Here is a 20994-nt window from a genome sequence, read left to right as displayed (position 1 = left end):
GTCTGCAGGGCTCAAGGCACCACCACACCACCATTGTTTGCCTCTCTCTGTCCCTCCCAAATATTTGAGTCACTCCCTTCTCTGGCTTCAGGAAACCGAAACAAAAGCAGAAATGAAACTAAACTTGTGACAGCCGCCCCCCTTTTCTCCACTCATCCCTCGTATCACCCTACAGACCAGCGGCCTTTGCTGTCCAGTCTGCGGCGAGCTTCTCAGGAATCCCGCAACTATTTCTTGCGGCCGCAGCGTCTCTCGTTCGTAGGAGTTCGTCTCGTGACGAGAGGAACTACCGCGCCTGCAGCTGCCCTGAATGCGGTCACACGTTTCCCTCCAGACCCGAGCCGATCAAGAACACCACTTCGGCCGACTTGGTGAGGGACATGGAGAGGCGTGGTGCCAAGAGGAAAGACTCGGGGCCGTCCATGCAGACCCCGAAGAGAGCACCCTGGAGCTGTGTGGAGACCGGCACTTCATCAGGAAGTAATGTGTGCGCGAGGCACAGCAGGCTTCTGGATATTTACTGCTGCACGGACGAGCAGATCATATGTGCGCTGTGTGCGTCAGCTGAGCACACGGGACACACAATTGGGTACGTGAGAGAGGAAAGGAGGAGGAAACAGGTACGTGTAACAAACAAACAGAAACATTTCACACAGGTGTATATTTGGATGAAGTGATGACAGTTTACATCCATAAGGACCTGATAGGTCAACCTCACTGTGACGTCATAATGTTATTTTCTGTCCATTATTTAATGTCACACTGACTCAGGGACAGAAGGCGAGATTGTGATCATACATCACTTTTGGTCTGATACTGAACTGGTGACACTAATCTTGGGTGTCCTTGAAACAGAGATGTCCATAATTTAGGGCCAAAATACAGTTATTTGCTTTAAAGGAAGGCTTTCATGTCATATTGCATTGTAATAGCCTGTTTAAAGTGATCATAAGCCAACTAATCAATTCTGACACTGTATGTTAAAAGATAAAGGAGTGACGATACAGTACATGCTCTGAATTACTAAGATATGCCGTGTTTACAGCAGAACGGATGAGAGAACGCTCATTACAACCATAGGAGACGTCAGACCTGACTTGACTTGAAACTGTGGCGATTGTACAGATCTTGAGCTGCCGGGTTGAAGATGTGTGTGACGCATCCACGCTTTATAATTTGTTGCGTAGAAATTGTTTCATAGAAAAAAGGCCGCCAAACTACATGATGCACTTCCAACGGGCACAAAGATAAGGATGCCATATTGACAACACCAGCCTCATAAAACTAAACAAAAAATGTGTGTTTCTACCCAACACACGCTGAAGGCCGACCTGAGGGACATACAAACAAAATCCAAGCAGATTCTCCAGGAACAAGACAAGAAATGTAAGAACATGGTGAAGACTCTCAAACAGATTCAGGTGAGGAGAACATGTGGCCGCTTCACGCTGAGTGTACTCTGTATCCCAGAGAACAAATGGAATAGATACAGGACCCAGATCTCACACTTGTGTGTAAAACAGGAGGAGGGAAGAGAGACACAGGACTACTGTGAAAGCGTCTTGGTCAGCATCATTGACTCCCTCCAGAGACATTACATGTCCGTGAGGGAGCTGGTCAGAGGACATGAGAAGGAGGCAGCAGCTCAGGTCCAGAGCTCCCTGCAGACCCTGCAGGTGAAGATGGAGGAAATGAAGAAGAGAGATGCTGAGCTGGATCGTCTGGCACAGACTGACAGCGATGTTCATTTCTTCCAGGTAACTTTGATCACAATCTCTAGAAACGTCACCTGAACCTGTAGAACAGGTGGTGCTCTATTTCTCTGTGTCTTTTTTCCAATCCCCTCTCTTCACAGGACTGGCCCTCAATGCAGCGCCTCTGTAAGAAAGACCATCTCCACCATCTCCACGAGGCCTCGGAGGATCCTCTTCTCCCCTTTGAGATCACAAAGACGGCCGTCAATCAGCTCGGGAAGCAACTGGAGGAATTTTGCGACAGAAAATTTGCCTCCCTCTCTCAAACTGGTGTGTGTCTTTGTTGACGTGGAAATCATTTAACATCAATCTTATTTAATCTGTATACAGTAGCGATATATTTCATGGCTTTTATTCACTATTTATTCAGTAGCTGACGGGGGAGAGCAGCAGGAATCAGAAGAAGAGTCAGAGGACGACGACATGCAGCAACGATGTGAAGCCAGTAACACACAGTCCCATGGTCTGGACTTAAAATTGCTAGTTTAACATTATTATTATTAGTAGTAGTAATAGTATTGGTATTAATAGCATTATTAGTATTATCATTATTAATATCATTATCATTATCATTATTATTATCACAATATCATTATTGTGTGAAGCCCAAAACACACTTTCAGAACTTGAAACAGCACTTTTTATTACAGAAATCCCCACACTATAAATTATTACACTTAATCCAAAGGTTATAGATGGAAATTATAATCCTGTCAACCCCATGTGCAGCATGCAGCACAAATGTATAACCTCTGGAATATGTGTGATAATTTGGGATATTAGGTCTTACATTATAATTTGTGCTGTTGTACACAGCAAGTGATTTACATTATGTGTAAGTGTTAAACGGTGCATCGTGTGCATCAGTATGGTAATCACTAAAAATCTTAATTCAAGCAGGAAGAATTGGTTTTTGAAGGGCCACTGAATACAAATGTTTTTTAAAAAGTCAACAAATGATTTGAATGTAACCATACAAATAGTTTTGTTTTTGTTTTTCCAGGTTTTGAGACCATCACAGATTTGATTGAAACTACTGACTTAGTCTCATGCTTACTTTCTACTGACAAAATAGATCCAAATGACAAATGACTGCTTGTGAATTCTTTTCATGTATGTTCTTTTTCAGTGCTGTGAATACTGCACATTAAATCCCATTCCCCTCGATTATATTGGGGTGGGTAAATATCAAAGACAGATATCTCAAAACCTGGGAAAGAAAAAACATTACCATGAGCTGAATTTCCTTTTTATTTTTTGTAATTTGAGTGAACTGACCCTTTTTAAGGTAAAGGCTTTTATTGTGACAGATGTTTTAGACAGGTGTTATTAATGCAATTTAAAAAGAGCCTTCGTTAGTGTAATAAGTAACACCTGTGCTTTTCCTACTATGACAAGTCAAGAGTCTGTCAGTGACACTGAATGATGCTCTCAAATGGTCTCGTAGGTCTCTCTGGAGTTAACAACATGACTGAACACAACGTGGAGCCGAAAAGCAGAGCAGAGTTCCTGCAGTGTGAGTCTTCTCACTTCATTACATTTAGGACAGCTGTAGCCACTTTTCAGTTTCAGTTTTTACCGAAGATAATAAGCCGATAGAACACAACATATTGTTAAACTTGCTTGTAATTTTACAAAAAGGTGATTTTATGCTATTAATCTGAATAAATGTCAATGGCTCAAATAGGTAAACAATCCACAAAATATCATAGAAGAAAAACAAATATTAGTATTAAAAATCTAATACATTATGATAATATATCAGTCACTGGGAACATGTTTCTGCAGAACATGTACTTCTCACACGTCTGCACTTTAACTTAAGTAGTCAGAACCGTTACTTACTAAACTAAAGGATCTGAATTCTTCCTCCACTACTGTATGTAGACCGCGTCAACCACAACTGTGTTCCCAAAGTGCTCATTTTATTTTTACATGTTTGTCATCATCACCTCAGATGCCTGTTGCCTCAGCCTGGACCCCACCACGGCTCATGAGGACCTGGTTATTTCTGCAGGAGACAAAGTAGTGAGACTGAGCCCTTCCGAGTTTAAGAGCCAAGCTGTTCGTTGCCCGCAGAGATTCATCTACCGACGGCAGGTGCTGTGCCGGGAGGGACTGCAGGCCGAGCGCTGCTACTATGAGATCGAGGTGGAAGGAGACAAGGCTGAGATCGCCCTCGCCTACAAAGGAATAGACAGGAAATCTTTCACCCAACGATCAGCTTTTGGGGCCAATGCAAATTCCTGGAGCCTTGATCGCGCCGCAAACTACTCTGTGAGCCACAGAGCTGAAAGCATCCAGCTGAAAACATGCCCCAGTCAACGCAGGCTCGGCGTTTACCTGAACTTCAAAGAGGGAGCTCTGTCATTCTACGAGGTGTCAGACAGAATGATGTTTCTTTACAAGGTGGAAGCTGAATTCACAGAGCCTCTGTATCCGGGCTTCTGGCTCGGAGCGAAATGTTGCATCAGTATCTGCGATTTGACACCGGACGGACTGTGACCTATACCTGAGAGGTTCGTAGAAAGGTTGGGTTTTGAAGCTTTGTTGTCTTCATATGGGGAGTCACATCTTGACAGATTGTTAGGTTGATAAAATGGGACAAAATGATAAATTTGTGGATGTTGGAAGTAACAGAAATACAATGGAAAGTGAAGAACGTAACCGCCCTCATACAAAATCTCATTGTGCTTTTTTATAAGTAAATAACTGAAATTAATTTAAAGTAAATCTCTGTTTTATAAGCGCCCCCTTGGATTACCTCAAGGACCTCTGCAGGTGCCTGGACCCGATTTGGGACCACCGTCTTAAAGTTGTAATGTATCACTTGAACAATCAACTTGTTCTCGATAATCAAACTGAACAGATGAATTAACAAACACGGCATTCTCTTACACGTTGAACATCATACTGTTTTTAACTTGATATTATTTTCATGTCTGCATGCTGTTGTTGTTTTTAAACTAAGAAATGTAGGTGGTATATGTGTGTGTGTGTATATATATTGTACGATTAAAATGTAAATGTAACCAAAGGAATGTAGCTCATGGGTTTCTCCCTTTGAAGATTTGCTGGCCTTCCTGTGCATGCAGGTGGCCGGTTCTATTTTTAGACACACCCACACACACACACGCCTGGTGCTGCTGCAGTTGCACACATACATACCGTACACTTGACACAGACACCTGCAGCTGCTGTAGCTGCGCACATACATACACTTGTTAAATCCCGTACATACTTAGAGTGACATTAAAACAATGCCATGTTTACCTCACATAACATATTGATATCGGGATGACATTTAGGATGCCAGGTGTAGTCCTCTTGTAGAGTAAAACGCCATGAAAGACGAATTTGTAAAAACCTATTTTGTTGTATTTGACCTTTGGCCCACATCGACATCCACAGATACACACATCCAAACCCACACACATGTATTCATCTTCTTGCGGAAGTTAAATATGTCCGATTATCGCATTACTTAGGATCGTGATTCTACTCGCTTGGTAGAGTAGGTGGCCTTGCAAAAGAGTACATATATTTGAAAGATGACTCTGTTATTCAACCTTATGCTTTACCTATGTGACCGAGGATGTTTCAACCAAATGGCCAAACTTATCGACACAGCTTGTCGACAAAATACCCTCGTGAATTTTTGTTAACTTTTGGTTTGTTTTCCACCTGTGAGCAGTGTTCCATATGTCCTGAGTTCATGCAGAGTTTATGGAGTTCACGTGGCTAGACCTGTGAGTTTGTCCCTCTGCGGCAATAAATAGAGATGCTTCAACAGCATCGGAGCATTTTATATATATATATATCTATATATATATATATACATAGATATATATATAGTATAAAGTATTGTTAAACAAGAGCTAGCCATTGTTGTGGTTTATTTTCAATGTTGATGATCAGCTTCTTTGACTTTATGACTTATATTAAAGCTCAATACCTAACAGCTGGCCTAACACCTGGTTGCTATCTAACTCGTGGTGAGATACCACAGAATTCCCACTAAGAAGAACTCAGTAACGAACACCCACAGAACACAAGAGAGATTGGAGTTTCTTCAGTCCACGCACGTTTGTCATGGAGACGGTTTAACAACTTAAATCCTGACATTGATCATTTCGGTTTGTGCGTTAGCAGCTGAATCAGTTCCAGGCTTCGTACTATTCAATATATCACTGTGAAGCTGTTAACCTCCTGGCCTGAACTAGACATCTGGCCTCGCACTCAGACATCCTGTTTCTTATGCGACACTACAGGCGATACTGCTACAGGCCTTGACGTGAACTTACATGATTTTAATGAGCGTGAAGTACATACAAAATGTGACCGTATAACTTTATGACTGAGAGACTGTGAAGATACATGACTGAACACAATGAATATGATTGTAGACGCAAACATTTTTCTCCCATACCATGCTCGCAGCAGTGTGAGTCTGTTCTTAGGTACTAATGTCAGCATGCTCACTCGCTCATAACAATGCAAACATGCTGATGTTAAGCCAGTAATATGTTTACTATCTTAGTTTAACTAATTAGCTTAATAACATTTCTGACAATGTCACATTCCCAACGTAAACTTATAATTATTGTTTTTTTAATCCTCAACACAGTTTTGACTACATTTCAAACCAGTAAAACAAAATCCGACAGCAGCTTGTACACACTTTATTAATATTTTGAATCACATTTGTTTTTTACAATAATTGTCAGTATGATACAATCATACTATGACTGAGGAAAGAGAGAGAGAGAACCTGAAAAGAGACATTTATAAACGTGTCTCCTGTACAGGCAGTGCTTGAAACGTGTGCTCAGTTAGGTCCTGCACCCACAGGTAAAAGAAGGAATCTACACACATACACATATATATAGTTCACACTCACACACACACACATTTATTATATTTACGGTACATACGCACACACACTCCAGCACTTGTAAGCAAAAGTTGTAACATCCCTTTGGCTATAAGGGGCAGATCCTAATCATTGCTATTATCTGACACTAATGTGTCAATCTTAAATTGTTCTGCAGTCTAATAACGTGATGTTGCTTTTACACAATGAGGACAACAAAACAAACCCGAACGTTTTTTGTAGTCCGAGTGAAAAAAAGTGCATTAATCACATTCATTGTTACTTTATATTGCATTTACTGCTAAAACAGTTACTTTTTGAGACGATGATATACTTCACACGGGTAAAATCTATCTTGATGACACAAGATTATTTACAGACTTGAACAACGGAGAGGGCTCTACATGACGCACGCTCAGCAGGAAGTGCCTGGTTCACACCGACTAAAACAAGACTTTAAGTTTAGAGCCACACTAGACAGTACGACAGGGATGCTCTTTACACACGCAACACAAAACTGTTGATTGGATGAAGGAAGAACTGTAGCTCTAGAGGGGCAAAAAATGAGGACAGTTTTGAATTTTGGATGCATACAAAGTTAAGACATGAGCGTGATGTGTGCTCATGTGGGCCTCGATGTATCAGTCCATCTCCAGTAATGTGACAGAAGGAATAAGGACACAAAAAAACACATAACACAATGGCTGTTCTGTCGAAATAAACATGCGTGAATGTGGGCCTTCTGATTTGGCTCAACTTTCAGTCTAAAAGCGCTGATACATCTGTCTCAGCTGAAGTTGGTTTCACGTCATATCATTAAGACCATAATAAAAAGCGACCGAGTTGGAAATTAAGATTCATGTCATCTTCCAAGTTAGTTATTCCAAGTCTGAGATATCAGGAATAGTGATACAAAAAAAATAACAACAAAACTATTGGCAAAATGGCTGCAAGCCAGTCTGGCAGTTACATCTAAATCAAATCCAACATTAACACTGATTGAATACATTTCGCTAACTTAACAGCTACACTGTTTGTTTGTGTCTGATATTACCTGTTAATGAACCGCCCAAATATGCAAAACTGTAACAGCTAATTCAGGCTTTTTAAATGACTATAAGCCAAACAGTGGGGTTAAATTGTAATACTCCAAAGTCTGAATAACAGGAAGTTTTACTGTTTTTGCAAAATTTGAGCCGAGAATTGTTAGCATCTTGCCATGTATGCTAGTAACTAATGTTTTTGTTAGCATGGTGATATTTAATAAAACATTTAACATGTTAGGTTCGTTCGCATGCTAATAATCTTGTCAGGCTAAAGGTAACAGCGTGTTAGCGTTTTTTCACAGAGCTAGCAGGGCAGCTTGCTAACATTTAGCATGATGCTATCTTAGCATTCATCTCAATATATCTGAGGCAGACAGGAATTGTGTGTGTTGCTCAAGAGGAAAGTTTGATCTGCTGGATGGTGTTGTGGTCAACGGAGGAGGTGCTAGTGTGGCTAAAAACAAGCAGACCGCTAAAGCTAAAGTGATGGAGTTGCAGCCAGAAGAACACACAGCTCTCCTGAACACAACAGACAACCAGCTGCTGCTGTCCATGAACACTACACTTCACCTCCCAGCAGCATTTTCACATTGCACAAAAAGAAATAGCTACACAGACTACAAAATAGACAAGTCTTGAGATATATAATTTAAATAACCATCACAAAAGATGAAAATATATACTGGTCACTTTTAAAAGATAAATATTTGTTGTTTATCACATCTACAATGCAAATATACAGGAATATAAATATAGTCCATTTGATCCTTAACGGCATTGCTTTGAATATTGTGATAAAAAAATAAATAAAGGTATCCTCTTCCATGTAACAGGAACGTGAGTGTGCTCAGTGGGAACTTGTTGACAGTTTTGCACAACTATTTGCCACCAGTGTGTACGATAATGAATCAGTTCAACCAGGAGTCAAAGCTCTTCATCACAAAGAACACGTGGGGGTGTCTGTCTGTTTCAATAAGACTTAATGAGGTCCATTATTCCACACATATACAGAAACTCTGCATTTGGTGTGTACATTAATGTGTTTGTGCATGTATGTACAGTTTGTCCACGGCTTACAGAAGTTCATACTAAGTTATTTGATGAGTTTATTACTTTATTTGGATTTTTGTTCCTTCAGTTCCTAAATCTTTTGGTCCATTGCTGATTTTCCTATTTCCTATTCATTATATTTTTGGTCCAAAGTGAAAGTTTGTGCTCTAAAATAAATATTTATTGCTGTCTCATTGTACGGAACATATTAATTCCCGGTGTGCATAAGTCTTCAAAACAATACATCAACAATTAGGGTCAGTAATTCACTTGTGCACAATAATTGTGTGAAATCTATTTTGTGCTTTTGTGGCCTATGAAGAAACTGCATTAAGCGAGCAATCAACATTTGTTTCAAATTCTCATGAAAAAGCTGTGCTTTCTGTTACTGAATGATAACGAGTGCCTTGTTTTTCAGTCTTGCGGCTGAAAACCAGCGTGGAAAGTGATTCACATCCATTCAGCAGATCCTTTCTGTTTTTTCTGGAACATAAATATATAAATTTAAAATGTTTTGTTGTCCACTATGTACTCTTTGGTGGAGAAACTGAAATGAGGGATTTTTACAAGTTATAATGTTTGTGTAACGGATGATGAAATCATTTACATATTACTATACTGCATCCCACTGTTTACAATACTGGCTACAAACAAAACACAGAGGGAAATGGGAATTGGACGGATGTCTTTAGAGCAGCCGTAAGTATAGTTTACAACACACAGAGCCCTGAAAACAGATCTGCACTATGAAAAGTGTTTTCTAGCTCAAACATCAGAACAGACATAATGTATGTACTGACTGAAATCCCTGCATAATACTTCATAGAAAATAACTTGAATTGTATGGCTTTGACACACTGTACCACTACGAAGGACAGGCTTTAATCCATAAAATAATTAAACTAACATTCATCTTGGCTCTCTTTGCCCAGTGTACAGAAAAAAACAGTTTAACCAGCAGGACCACACCGGCTCCTCGACAGTCATTCTTTCAGATCCCCTGAACTGTGCCCACGGGGATGTGCATTAAACTGTGTGAGTGTGTGTGTGTGTGTGTGTGTGTGTGTGTGTGTTGGGGGGGCTGTGTCTGCTGAGGATCCTTATACTAAGACAAAAAAAAGCAGATCACAGAACTTTATCTTAATAAACCCTTTGATATTATATACAGAATAAATACAAATCTCATTCTGATATGTTTGATCTGCTGTTAAAAGTGAATTTAGTCTTTTTTTTTTACCTGCTGCAGGTGGTTCCTTGGTGTTATTTTAAGAAGAGTGTGTTCAGATAAATTGGGCAGCTACATACAGTTTTGTAGCGTTAGTAGGGCAGTGGTGGGGATTCTCGGCTCTGCAGTGACCCTCGGTAGAGACTTTATGGCTAGACGGTGAACTGTGCTACAGGACTGGGTGTCAGAGGTTTTGTTTGGACAGCAGTCAAGAGTCAGACTCTGGTGTGGCGGGCGTGGTCGGTGTAGTCGGTGTGGTGGGGCTGATGGCAGCGTTCTGGTAGCTCGTACCGTAGCAGATGTTTGGAGACAGGGAGTTGGTGTCCAGGGTTTTGGTGCCTCCTGGAGTCAGGAAGGCCCTGCTTGCTGGCGCTGATGGTGGCGCCTCGCTGGGCTTGGCGCCGAGAATGAATCTGGACTCGTCCTGCTCCTCCAGGTTGGATATGTCCTTCATCATGGTTTTACGGTAGGAGACAGACAGCTTGTTGGAGCCGTCTGACATTAGGTTGAAGCGACGGGCGATGTAGACAACAGGAAGAGGAAGCATGGCCACGATGATGAGAGAGAAGCACATGCCCAGTGCCCAGGGAGGATAACTCTCGAAGCGTTCCTGGGCCTGCAGACACACACAGAGGGGTCTAGTGATTATTTATATTCCAAAGAATTCTTTTCTCCAAACAGAGGGGAGCATAAGACTGAAATTCTTTGCCTTTGAATCCAAACTACTAATTAGCAGGTTGTTTTGTTATGTAATGGAGAATCAGAATGTTTTTTTCTGTAGGGGTGGCAACGTCAATCTATTGGTTGGTCGCCCCAACAGATTTAGACTGAGATATCTCAACAACCATTGGATGGATTGCCATGGACTTTTATAAAGACATGCATGGTTCCCAGGGGATGAATCTGGCTGACTTTGGTGGTCCTCTGAAAATTCCTTAATAGGAAAATATAAAAATTGTAGATCAAAACAGAAAAGAAACCTCAAACAAGGCAGCTGGCAACGCACGCACACACACACACACACACACACACACACACACACACTGACCAGCTCTTCGACCCAGGCATTGTATCCTGGTGGACTGATGGCCATCTCTACGACAGTGGCTGCGATGAGCACAATGAGACACAGAGGGGAGACGTACTTCCACAGGTAGAAATAGATTATACATGGACGAAAACCCAACATGTCCTCCAGATCCTGCATGAACCTGACAGAGAAAGAACAACAAAAACATTACAGTCATGATTAAGTCCCTTTGTACAATTTGATGCTTATTTAACACTCCTATGTTCCACTTTTATTTCATTTTTGAGCGTGATGAATTTCAGACGCATACACACAAACATACAGCCAGTCGTACCTTTTTGTGCCATAAATCCAAGCGACAGACACATTCTCCAGGATGACCACTACTGTGAGAGGCAGTCCGGCAGAGTAATCGTCAAACATTGTGACATAGTAATTCCCTGAGCGTTGAACAAACAACAGACCACAGAAGAAGGCCACAACGCAGCAACACACTGAAACAAACCCACAGAAGACAAACAATTAGCCTTCAGAGGAAAATAAATGGAAAATAAAACGTTTGTTTACTGTGAGTGTTTTGCATTCAGTACACTCGGAGCAATAATACAAAGCCTGATGTGCTTTAATGCAGTGCTGAGTAAGGAGATTCAACGACTAATAGCACACACTGTCCTGCCAGTGGGGCAGGTCTACCTGTGAAAAGCTCCTTCTGGACCTTGTAGCTGTCGAGGACAGGTGTGGTGATGCCGGTCATGGTGCCGATCATGCTGCCCAGACCGAGGTTGATGAGCATGAAGAAGAACATTACTGACCAGAACGGAGACGCCGGGAAATGGGTCATGGCCTCTGTGAAGGCGATAAAGGCCAGGCCGGTGCCCTGAACAGACTGCAGAGAGACGGTCAGAGGACTGAAATCAAGTAACAGACTGACAGGTGGGAAAAGAGTCGAACACAGAACATGCTCAGGAGTCGGCTGTAGCGGGGCTGTGCCGAAGACTTGCCTTGTTGAGCTCGTCCTCCAGGAGACAAGGCTCCAGACCTAGCTGGGCGAAGCTGCCCTCTTTTACTGTCTTGATGACGCCGTACATCTCAGCGTAGTCTGATGTGGTGATTTGGGAGAAGTTTACATGTGGAGGGATGAGATCGTGGCTCAGGACGTTAGAGTTGAGGTATCCCAGGATCTTCTCTGAATTCCTATGGAGATAAAATAAACATAATCCACAGATATCAAGCAAACTTAAACGTACATATTATATACAGGCAAGGGCCGGACTGTATGTAATAATCAATGTATTTATATTGCACCTTTCAATAAAAACATGATCAAAGTAAGATCCAGAAATTAAGACATAAACAAGATAAAATATTTAAAATAACAACATACCATCAGTTCATTAAAAGTCATAAGATAAAAGTGAGTCTTAAGAAGAGATTTAAAAGAAGGGTTCGGTAATAAATACTGTATATAAGTTACGCTACTTACAGAGGTGGTTTTATGTGCTTATATTAAGTGTGTATGTACATATTGAGGGAGGAAAAATGTCCTCTTTTGTATCAAACTCAGTTCATGCCCCTGCATAGTCACATAGTCACAGACATAAGAATAGTCACAGGATTCATGTATTTCATGAGGCCTAAAATTAGGTCTAGTTGAGACCGGCAGCGATGTCACCCACACGATGTTCCCAGGAAACAGGATGCCCTTTGTGTATAGGCGCCGGGACCAGCCTGTCTGGCGCATCGTGGGTCACTATGACCTTCGGATGGCTGTGATGATGGAGCCAGAAGTTTGCCAGGAGCAACAACCGGACAACTCGGTTTGCTTGTATTCTGTGTCATGCAAATAAACCTGCGTGAACTGAAGGAACTTCAATCTCTCTTGTGTTCTGTGGGTGTTCGTTACTGAGTTCCTTTTGGTGAGAATCCTGTGGCGTCTCACCACGAGTCAGATAGCAAATAAGTATTGAGTAAGATATTGAGGTTAAATCAATGTCCAAGCCACCGATCATCGACATAGGAAAAACCACAACAATATATGAAGTCTGCTTGGACTTGAGTATGTCAATGGCAAGATAATGTGTACATATTATTGCACAATGTTTATATAACACTGTAATATATATGAAATGTATGTGCAGAAAGGATTTACTTAACCGCTTTACTATCATGATGTTGTTTTTTTAAACATTAGTGGTACGTTGTGAATATTCAGGCTAAAATTCTTGGTTAATCTACAGTACGCAACAGGAAATAAACCATTTCTTGTGAACAAACAAGTGGCTGAGTTGGTCACGCTTTGTTTTTGTCCTCATATTTTATATTTTTGGCTTAAAGGTTTTTACATACACCATGAATGGTGCTTCAGGATAAATAGCTTCTGCAGGTGTTGAACTTACTCTACGATACACTTTTCATTCATGATGTTGGCCTTGAAGCCCAGCACGGCGAACACCACCAGCGTGGCCAGAATGGAAGTGACGAAGTTGATGACCGAGACGAGCACTGCATCAAAATGACAATTGTTATCAATCTTATTGTAGCTGGAGAAGGCTATGACTCCTCCGAACCCCAGCCCCAGGGCGAAGAACACCTGGGTGGCCGCCTCCCTCCACACCTGCGGCTCCAGCATCTTCTCCAACTGTGAGGGATCGAAAGAGAAAGTCAGATTGTTGAGCATTTGTCAGCATGGTTGATTAAAAATACTGCGAGGAACAAGGTCTCACCTTGGGAGTGAACATGTGAGCGATGCCATCCACTGAGCCCTTCAGCATCAAACCTCGGATCAGAAAACAGAACAGCACCACATAGGGGAAAAGAGAGCTGAAGTACATCACCTGAGAAAGAGGAAAATGTAAAGATACATTCAGGCGAGGGAATCCGGTGGTCTCCTCCATGTTTTCTGTCATCACATCGTACATTTCTGCCTTATCCTCTCCACTACCTTCCCAGAGGAGGCGATCCCTCTGATGACGGCGAGGCAGACGATGATCCAGGCCACCAGTAGAGACAGGGTCATTTTCACGTTGAGGCCGCCGCTCTCTGCGATGGTGCTGGTGATGTTCAGAGTCTGACGGTACCAGAAGTAGGTCGTGGCCGAGCTTTTTTCGCACTCCGGCTCCAGAACTGCATGTTTGGCAGACAGAGGGAGACGGAGCTTTAGTTTGGTTGTTAATGAGAAATGGGGTGTGAAGATGCAGCAGGGAGGTTTGGATATGTCTCGGAGAGGGCAGAGGGAGAAATATAATGAGTGTTTGCTCGAGTCAATACCGCAATTCCCCGCTGGTTTACACCTCTCGGCCGTGAAGGGAGCTAAACAAGGTCATCTGTGTGCTTAGTCTGCAAAGCCTGAACTTGCATTTCACAACACCTGATATTTTACTGAACGCACAGTACATTCCTATACCTCAGGGAAATCATGGTATTATCAGATGTGTGATGATCTACATCTGATGAAATCTATTGGCCTCTGCTAAATTGATTCCTGTCTTGTTCCATCACGATGCTGTGTGGGTCACACTGGATAAAGTGAAATGTTTTACTCTGCTCCCTGTCTGTCTGCCAGCAGCCTCAGCCTCGCTGAGTCACAGCTTCTCAGCTGGCCCCGGGGTTACGTTATTATCGCCTCAAATCAAATGAACTCCGGACGGTTTTATTCTGGAGTATGTCCGTGAAGTCGTGACAGAAAGTTGTAAGGAAGTTAACGCAATTTGTCTGATCTGCTTGCTGTAGGTTTGTCGAAAGGCTGACGCTGCAAATGTAATCCTAAAGCTTGTAGCATGGTGGCTCATTGAGGAATAATTATGAGAAGAACCATGTATATGCTTTTAAAAAGATTGATTATAACAATGACACAACATAATCCTGAAAATGTACGCACTCTTGGTGTTAGACAGTAAAGCATTCATCTGTTGTAATAGCATTTGACTCAACTGAAAACAAAATACACAAACTGGTCAGTATTTTATTTCTTATATCCATGAAAAATGAACCCAGTAGTTCCCTATAGACCTTTTCTGCATGTAGTTTATTCCATAAGCGATTTAACGTTTGTCTTGGTTTTGCTTTTCAATGTTTTTCTAAAGCGCTTATTTGTTTTATGCAAACAACCTTACAGTAAATGGCCTCTGTGTTTCAAATGTGCTACACATGTAACTTTCCTTGTCTCTAAGTTGGTATTTACTGTCACTCACTGGCAAGTGTCCCGTTCCTTATGATTGGACATTCGCTCCATGGAAGAGGATACTGGAAGGACTGGAAGAAATAGAAGATGCTCCAGCCGATGATCACATTATAGTAGAGACCTACAAAGCCACACACCTGGATCGACAGACAGAAGGACAGACAGACAGATAGATGACATGTTACAGTATAAGGTTTTCATTTTCATACCTCCACTAAACTGTATAATACAGTGTGAGAAAGGTATGCAGATGAGGCAGCATGCTTTGTGTATTTTCCATGTTGCTTTCAATCTCCAGAGCAATCTTGGCAGCCAGGACATTCACAAGCTAAATAAGGCTGAGGAAAGCATGAATAATTAAAGTGCTCTCTTTTCAACACTGATCTTCCTCGAGATATTTATAGCTACTTCTGCGTCAGCCGTGCAACTCTAACGAAAGGCTACCTTTCATTCTCCAGCACGTCAATACCTCCCATAAACCCAAGAAAGCCTGAGGCAGTGTGAAGGTTGCTGTGGTGACTCCAGATGTTCCTGTAACTCTATCCTGCTCATTGCCATATCAGTTTCATGGTTGTTACATGCTATAAACATGCATAAGAGACACAAACCATACGCCAAGGCAGGCAAAAGGCATAACAATATAATAAATAAATCACACAGACAGAAGAGTTGCTGGTTTTTACTTTTACTTTTGCCCATTCAGCAGATGTGCTTCTTTTAAACTGCATGCTTTCCTCCATTAACCTCCCTGATTCTTATCAGAGGACACACACTCTTTCTCTCCACCACGCTGCTTTCAAACTGCTTTTCCGAAGCACACTAAAGAAAGTGTTATCAAGTGTATGTTTTAGGCTTACTGCTGTAGGGATCTGAGATTATTCTGAAAATGGAAATGAGTGCCTTTCCCCCCTCACCATCAGACTGGACATCCCTATACCGCCCAGACTGGGACAGACATAGTTCCAGACCCCGATGCTCCCACGCCGGATCTTCTGACCCACAGCCAGCTCCATGAAGAAGAGCGGGATACCGATGAGGAGGAGGAGGATGAAGTAGGGAACCAGATAGGCACCTGAAAAACACGGAGGCACATGGCACATTAGTCATTTCAAGGCAAATGTGTAAATTTGTAAATTTGTATGAAACAAAAATGGAGACTAATGTTTGGTTGGTAACCCAACACAGAAAGAAAAGTGATGTCCGTCCTTAATTTGAATGCCTTTTATTGTTGTTGTATTTGTCTGACAATTACAAAGACGCAAAAGTATGTTTCTAATGAAAAATAAACAAAACAAACGAATTAACGGAAATTCAGTTGTTGCTGTGGGAGTTAAAGAATACGGCTAAACACTTTTTACAGTGAACCATATTGCTGTAGAGTTTCTTCCACGTCTCATATTGAGATCAGTTCTTTCTTTGTTTGCTCGTTACAGTCCATCATTTGTTTTGAATCTGTAGTCTGTGGTGCTGTCGTATTATTAGACTGCTGTTTGCCAGGACCAACATGTTCAATACAATGAAATCCAATACAATGAAATCCAATATGACAGAACCATCACAAACAGTCTTAAAAAATGACAACTTTCTAAAACAGTAATATGTTGTATTTTTAAAAGGACTGCATCACATTAAACCGTTTTTTAAACATAATGTTCTGGTCATCCAATGAGTGTATTTGTAGTAAATAGGCTGAAATATGTAAATATACTTCTGTATATATAATCCTTTAACAATTTGTAAATTATTCAACTATTTTGCATCACTTACAAATTGTGATCCATTAAGATATATTTACCCAACCCCCTCCCACACCCAGCTCCTCTCAAACGTAAGGTCCTCGACTCCACTGACGAATATTATTAGAATTTCATTTTCATTTTGATGGAAGTCTAAATTTGTCTCTCTGCAGCTTAATCCAGAGCGGCATAATCAGGCTGCAACTGTGTTCCATGTGAGGGGCGATTCGTCATCTGGGATTTATAGCAGGCAAACACGTACTACTAATACATCAAAAGTCGGACATTACAGTGGCACACACATTTGATAGTGGGTGAAGTAATGAGGCAGAAAGAGAAGAGAGGAGGCAAAAGGCTCAATCAAATAGAGAGAATAGTGAAAATAAATGTAGTTAGGAGTTTGCCAGGATTTTTAAATCCACTGAATTACAGATAATATAATGTGGAATACGGCAGTGATGCGCATTAAGATGTGACAATGGAGGGAGAAAGGATAGGACGTTAAAGGGAGAAGAGAAATATGAGGAGGTACCATCAATGAGAGAGAAGCCCACCGCGATAACTCCCAAACAACACAGACCTTTAATGCGTCTGTAATTGGCTGCCACACACACAATTACAGAGTGAAAAATGGCTGCTCATCAGGCCGCATAACCTCACTGGTTTGGGAGTGTACTGTCAGTAAATCCTGCCTTAAAGCGATGACAAGATTTGTTTCCACTTATAGTGAACTCAGGTTTACACTGTGCACATCCGGTTACATGCAGCCCCAGACCAAAAATAAACCCTCATCACTACACAGTTACATTTTGTATCAAGCCCTTCTCTGAATACCAGAATATCAGCGGAGCCCGGCCTGCCCTGTTGGCAGGAGTAATCAATAGTGCAGCTATATTTAGACATTGCTGTTTACTGTCCTGAATGGAAGCTCCATGTAGTTTGTGAGGGTAACTGCAACACAGCTGAAAAGCTAAACAAGAAGCTGAGCAGATGCTGACTTTATATAAATGTTGATGAAAAAGATGAAAGACATCTATCTATCTATCTATCTATCTGTCTGTCTGTCTGTCTGTCTGTCTGTCTGTCTGTCTGTCTGTCTGTCTATATAACAGATAACATAAATAAAATCATATCATCACAATATGGTTCCATAGTTGATAAAGATAAATATTGAATTATTGCTCAGCCCTTGTATCAAAGGCTGCAAAATTACTTTAATGCTTGAAAGATGACCACCTAAGTCAGGGGTGTCAAACTCATTTTCACTCTGGGGCCACATCAGCATCACGGTTTCCCTCAAAGGGCCGGTTGTAAATGTAAGACGGTGTAAATGTAACTACTCCTAAAATAACTGTCTCTGCATTTGATTATTGTTTATTCAAGTGTCATAATGAATTATTTTAATCTGACAGATTCGCGGGCCACATAAAATGACGTGGCGGGCCGTATGTTTGACACCCCTGACCTAAGTGAACCCACATTACTTTTGACTCAAACCCAAGAAGTGGACGTAGTCATCGTGACATCAAAACCTTTTTTGCAACTAGAAGTGAAGCAAAACCCAACACTGAATAGGACATTTTTAGGCCACCAAGAATGAAGTAAAAAACACGATGAAGGGTAAAAGTTGTAGGACAAAAACACGGACAACAACGAGACCGGACAACGCCGTGGTAGCGACCTGTCAATCACAAGGTAGCCACCCACTAAAGCATACTCTGCTGTATCGTCTATTTTACTCCAAATGGATCATAATTTACAAAACGCACATCATGCTGTATTGAAAAAGACTTGAAACTAGCGATTCAGACCATAAACTCATGTTTACAATGTTTACCGAGGTAATAAATCAAGTGAGAAGTTCTTCTTCTTGCAACCAGATGAGTCTCCCCCTGATGGCCATTTAAAAGAAGTTAGTTCAAATACTTCTACATTGGCTTCACTTTCCAAAACCCGGAGGTTTCCCCCTGGTACAACTACTTCAATGTGTCCTGCTGAGCACAGCCATGCTGACAATGACGACGCCAACATGCTGATGTTTAGCAGGTGTACTGGTCAGCATGTTCACAATCTTAGTTGTTTATTCTCAGTAGTCCTGGGCTGGAGACACTATTAGCGTACACTACGATCCGTCATATTGTCTTTTTTGTTACTATCACAAATGGTTGTGATAGCTTGACGTTAAGATGAATTAATAGATATCAAAAACCTCTGAACACGTAAAGGAACTTTGTAAAATGTGAATTTAAGTACAGTAAACGTGATGATCCTTGTGCAACACGGCAGCTTGGACTCCTTCGAGTACATTACCTCCTCCGTTCTTCTGGCACAGGTAAGGGAAGCGCCACACGTTGCCCAGGCCCACAGAGAAGCCAACCTGTGCCAGGATGTACTGCAGTTTGCTGTTCCAGGCGGGGCGTCCATCGTTTTCAGGCAACTCTATCTGCGGGACCTTTTTCCCGGCGGCCCCTCCAACGTTCAGGGAGCTGTTCTTGTAGTCGAGCGTCTCCTCGTGTGCGAGCAGATCGGCCACCGACTCTGTGACGTGCTCATGGCTCTGCGCGCGCTGCGTCGCCTTGATGTTCTTAGGCATCAGGGAGGCTGAGGGTCGGCAGGGGGGTGGGGGTGGTGAGAGAAAGAGAGAGCGAGTCTGTTGGGAACAGAAGGAGGCGATACAGACAGCTAGAGGAGAAGAGGTGGATGGATTTAGCTATAAGGGAGATGCTGAGCAGTGACAGCTGGGTCTTTGGTTTGGGCCTCAGTCCTGCATCAGAAAGACAGAAAGGTCAAATAGAAAATTGTGTTTCAAGGACTATCATCAATAATTAAAATGTAATAATAATAATCTTCTATTATTGGACAAAGAAATCCCATAAATCGTCTCCATTTGAAATAAGCTGTCGGGTTTGTGGCCTTGTCAAGGCTCATTTAATTTGAAGCTTCCTTTTCCTGGTTGTGATCCTTAAATAACACTTCACACAATCGCTGACACAATTATTCCTCCATTTAGTGCTTGGTCAGGCTCATAATGAGCCAATGCATTGTAACACCTGGTTATGCCTCTCCAGAGCCATGAAGGATGTCAACATAAAGACAGGAGACCATTCGTCACACCTGTGTGTTAACTTAACGCGATTCGTTCAACAAAACTCAGCAGGGACATTTTTACGCTCCAGCTTTTTGTCTCTCACGAAATGTTTTTGGTTTTTAAAAAAAATACCCAATCCTGCAAATTGTTCTATTTAATTTCCCTGTTCGGCAAAGCTTAACTTCAGTGCTTTTTTCCCTGTAATTCCCCTAATCCTCTGAAGCCTGGCTGCAACATCCAGCCTCACCCCTCTTTCAGGGAGTGGTTGGTTCAACCCAAACAAAATGGAGGAAGTGAACATGATGCTCTGGATGAAGCAGGTGCCGTCCACTGACATGCACAACTGCAAAGCTTTGGTTGTTTGAACATTGTTTCACATACAGAGGAAAAGATAAATAAAACAACAGGCTATGAATACAGACTAAGTCACAATTGTAGTCCTGTCAAAGCAGAGGGAAAATGTGTGACTCAGGAAACTGGGGCTGAATGAAGATGCTGCACCACCTCGAGTGTGACGCAACAGCATTGATGCGCACAAGCCTTCATCGTCACAACACTCGCTTCTTACATCAGCCTAAAACAAACTCTGTTACCTCCAGCAGATTCTCCACAAGGAACATGACCTCCACACAAACACTCTCAGAGCTCCTCAAGGTAACAAGAATGACACAAACACACCGGAAGTTAATTCGTGCTCAGAATGTGCATTTTCTTTACTTGTTTATGCATTTTTCATCCCACACCAGATTTCCTCCTCTGTGCATGCCAAGATGAGCCTGTGATGCAATAATCCATGTGCATTCACAAGTCTTCATAATCCTGTGTGCATGAAAGCCCCCGGCACTGCCTCTCTGTCTTGTCATTCAATCCCATCCTACAGCATACAAGACACGTAATATCAATCAGAGGCTGCATCAGCCAGCCAACGTTGAGAGATGAAAACACCCAACAAATAATCCGCCCGGAAAAACCCACCAACACACAGCTTTCATGAACCCAGCAGACACTAAGA

At 41.9% G+C, this 20994-nt stretch overlaps 2 protein-coding genes across 3 annotated transcripts; one reads left to right on the top strand and one right to left on the bottom strand.

Moving 5' to 3' along the window:
- Positions 1-256: 256 nt before the first annotated feature.
- LOC306775327 (tripartite motif-containing protein 16-like) lies at positions 257-4730 on the top strand. 2 transcript variants are annotated; one of them, XM_079265670.1, is made up of 7 exons: positions 257-620; positions 1326-1421; positions 1524-1757; positions 1856-2024; positions 2128-2217; positions 3202-3270; positions 3712-4730. In XM_079265670.1, the coding sequence occupies exons 1-7, from the start codon at positions 381-383 to the stop codon at positions 4257-4259; spliced, it is 1446 nt and encodes a 481-aa protein (XP_079121796.1). In that variant the 5' UTR covers positions 257-380; the 3' UTR covers positions 4260-4730. The 2 variants fall into 2 exon arrangements, with proteins under 2 accessions (XP_079121796.1, XP_079121795.1); XM_079265669.1 differs by having other exon boundaries at positions 2125-2217.
- A 5426-nt stretch (positions 4731-10156) lies between these two features.
- LOC306775806 (sodium-dependent neutral amino acid transporter SLC6A17-like) lies at positions 10157-19487 on the bottom strand (the record flags this gene model as incomplete). The annotated part of the gene is made up of 11 exons (XM_079266335.1): positions 10157-10564; positions 10997-11159; positions 11313-11472; positions 11672-11864; positions 11980-12172; positions 13375-13616; positions 13702-13812; positions 13920-14101; positions 15169-15295; positions 16073-16230; positions 19205-19487. The coding sequence occupies 11 exons, from the start codon at positions 19485-19487 to the stop codon at positions 10157-10159; spliced, it is 2220 nt and encodes a 739-aa protein (XP_079122461.1).
- Positions 19488-20994: the final 1507 nt, after the last annotated feature.

Source organism: Melanostigma gelatinosum (assembly GCF_949748355.1).
Source record: "Melanostigma gelatinosum genome assembly, chromosome: 3".
NCBI classification, from domain to species: Eukaryota; Metazoa; Chordata; class Actinopteri; order Perciformes; family Zoarcidae; genus Melanostigma; species Melanostigma gelatinosum.
The sequence above is the reverse complement of the archived record's forward strand: the minus strand, read 5'-3'. Positions and strand labels throughout refer to the sequence as shown.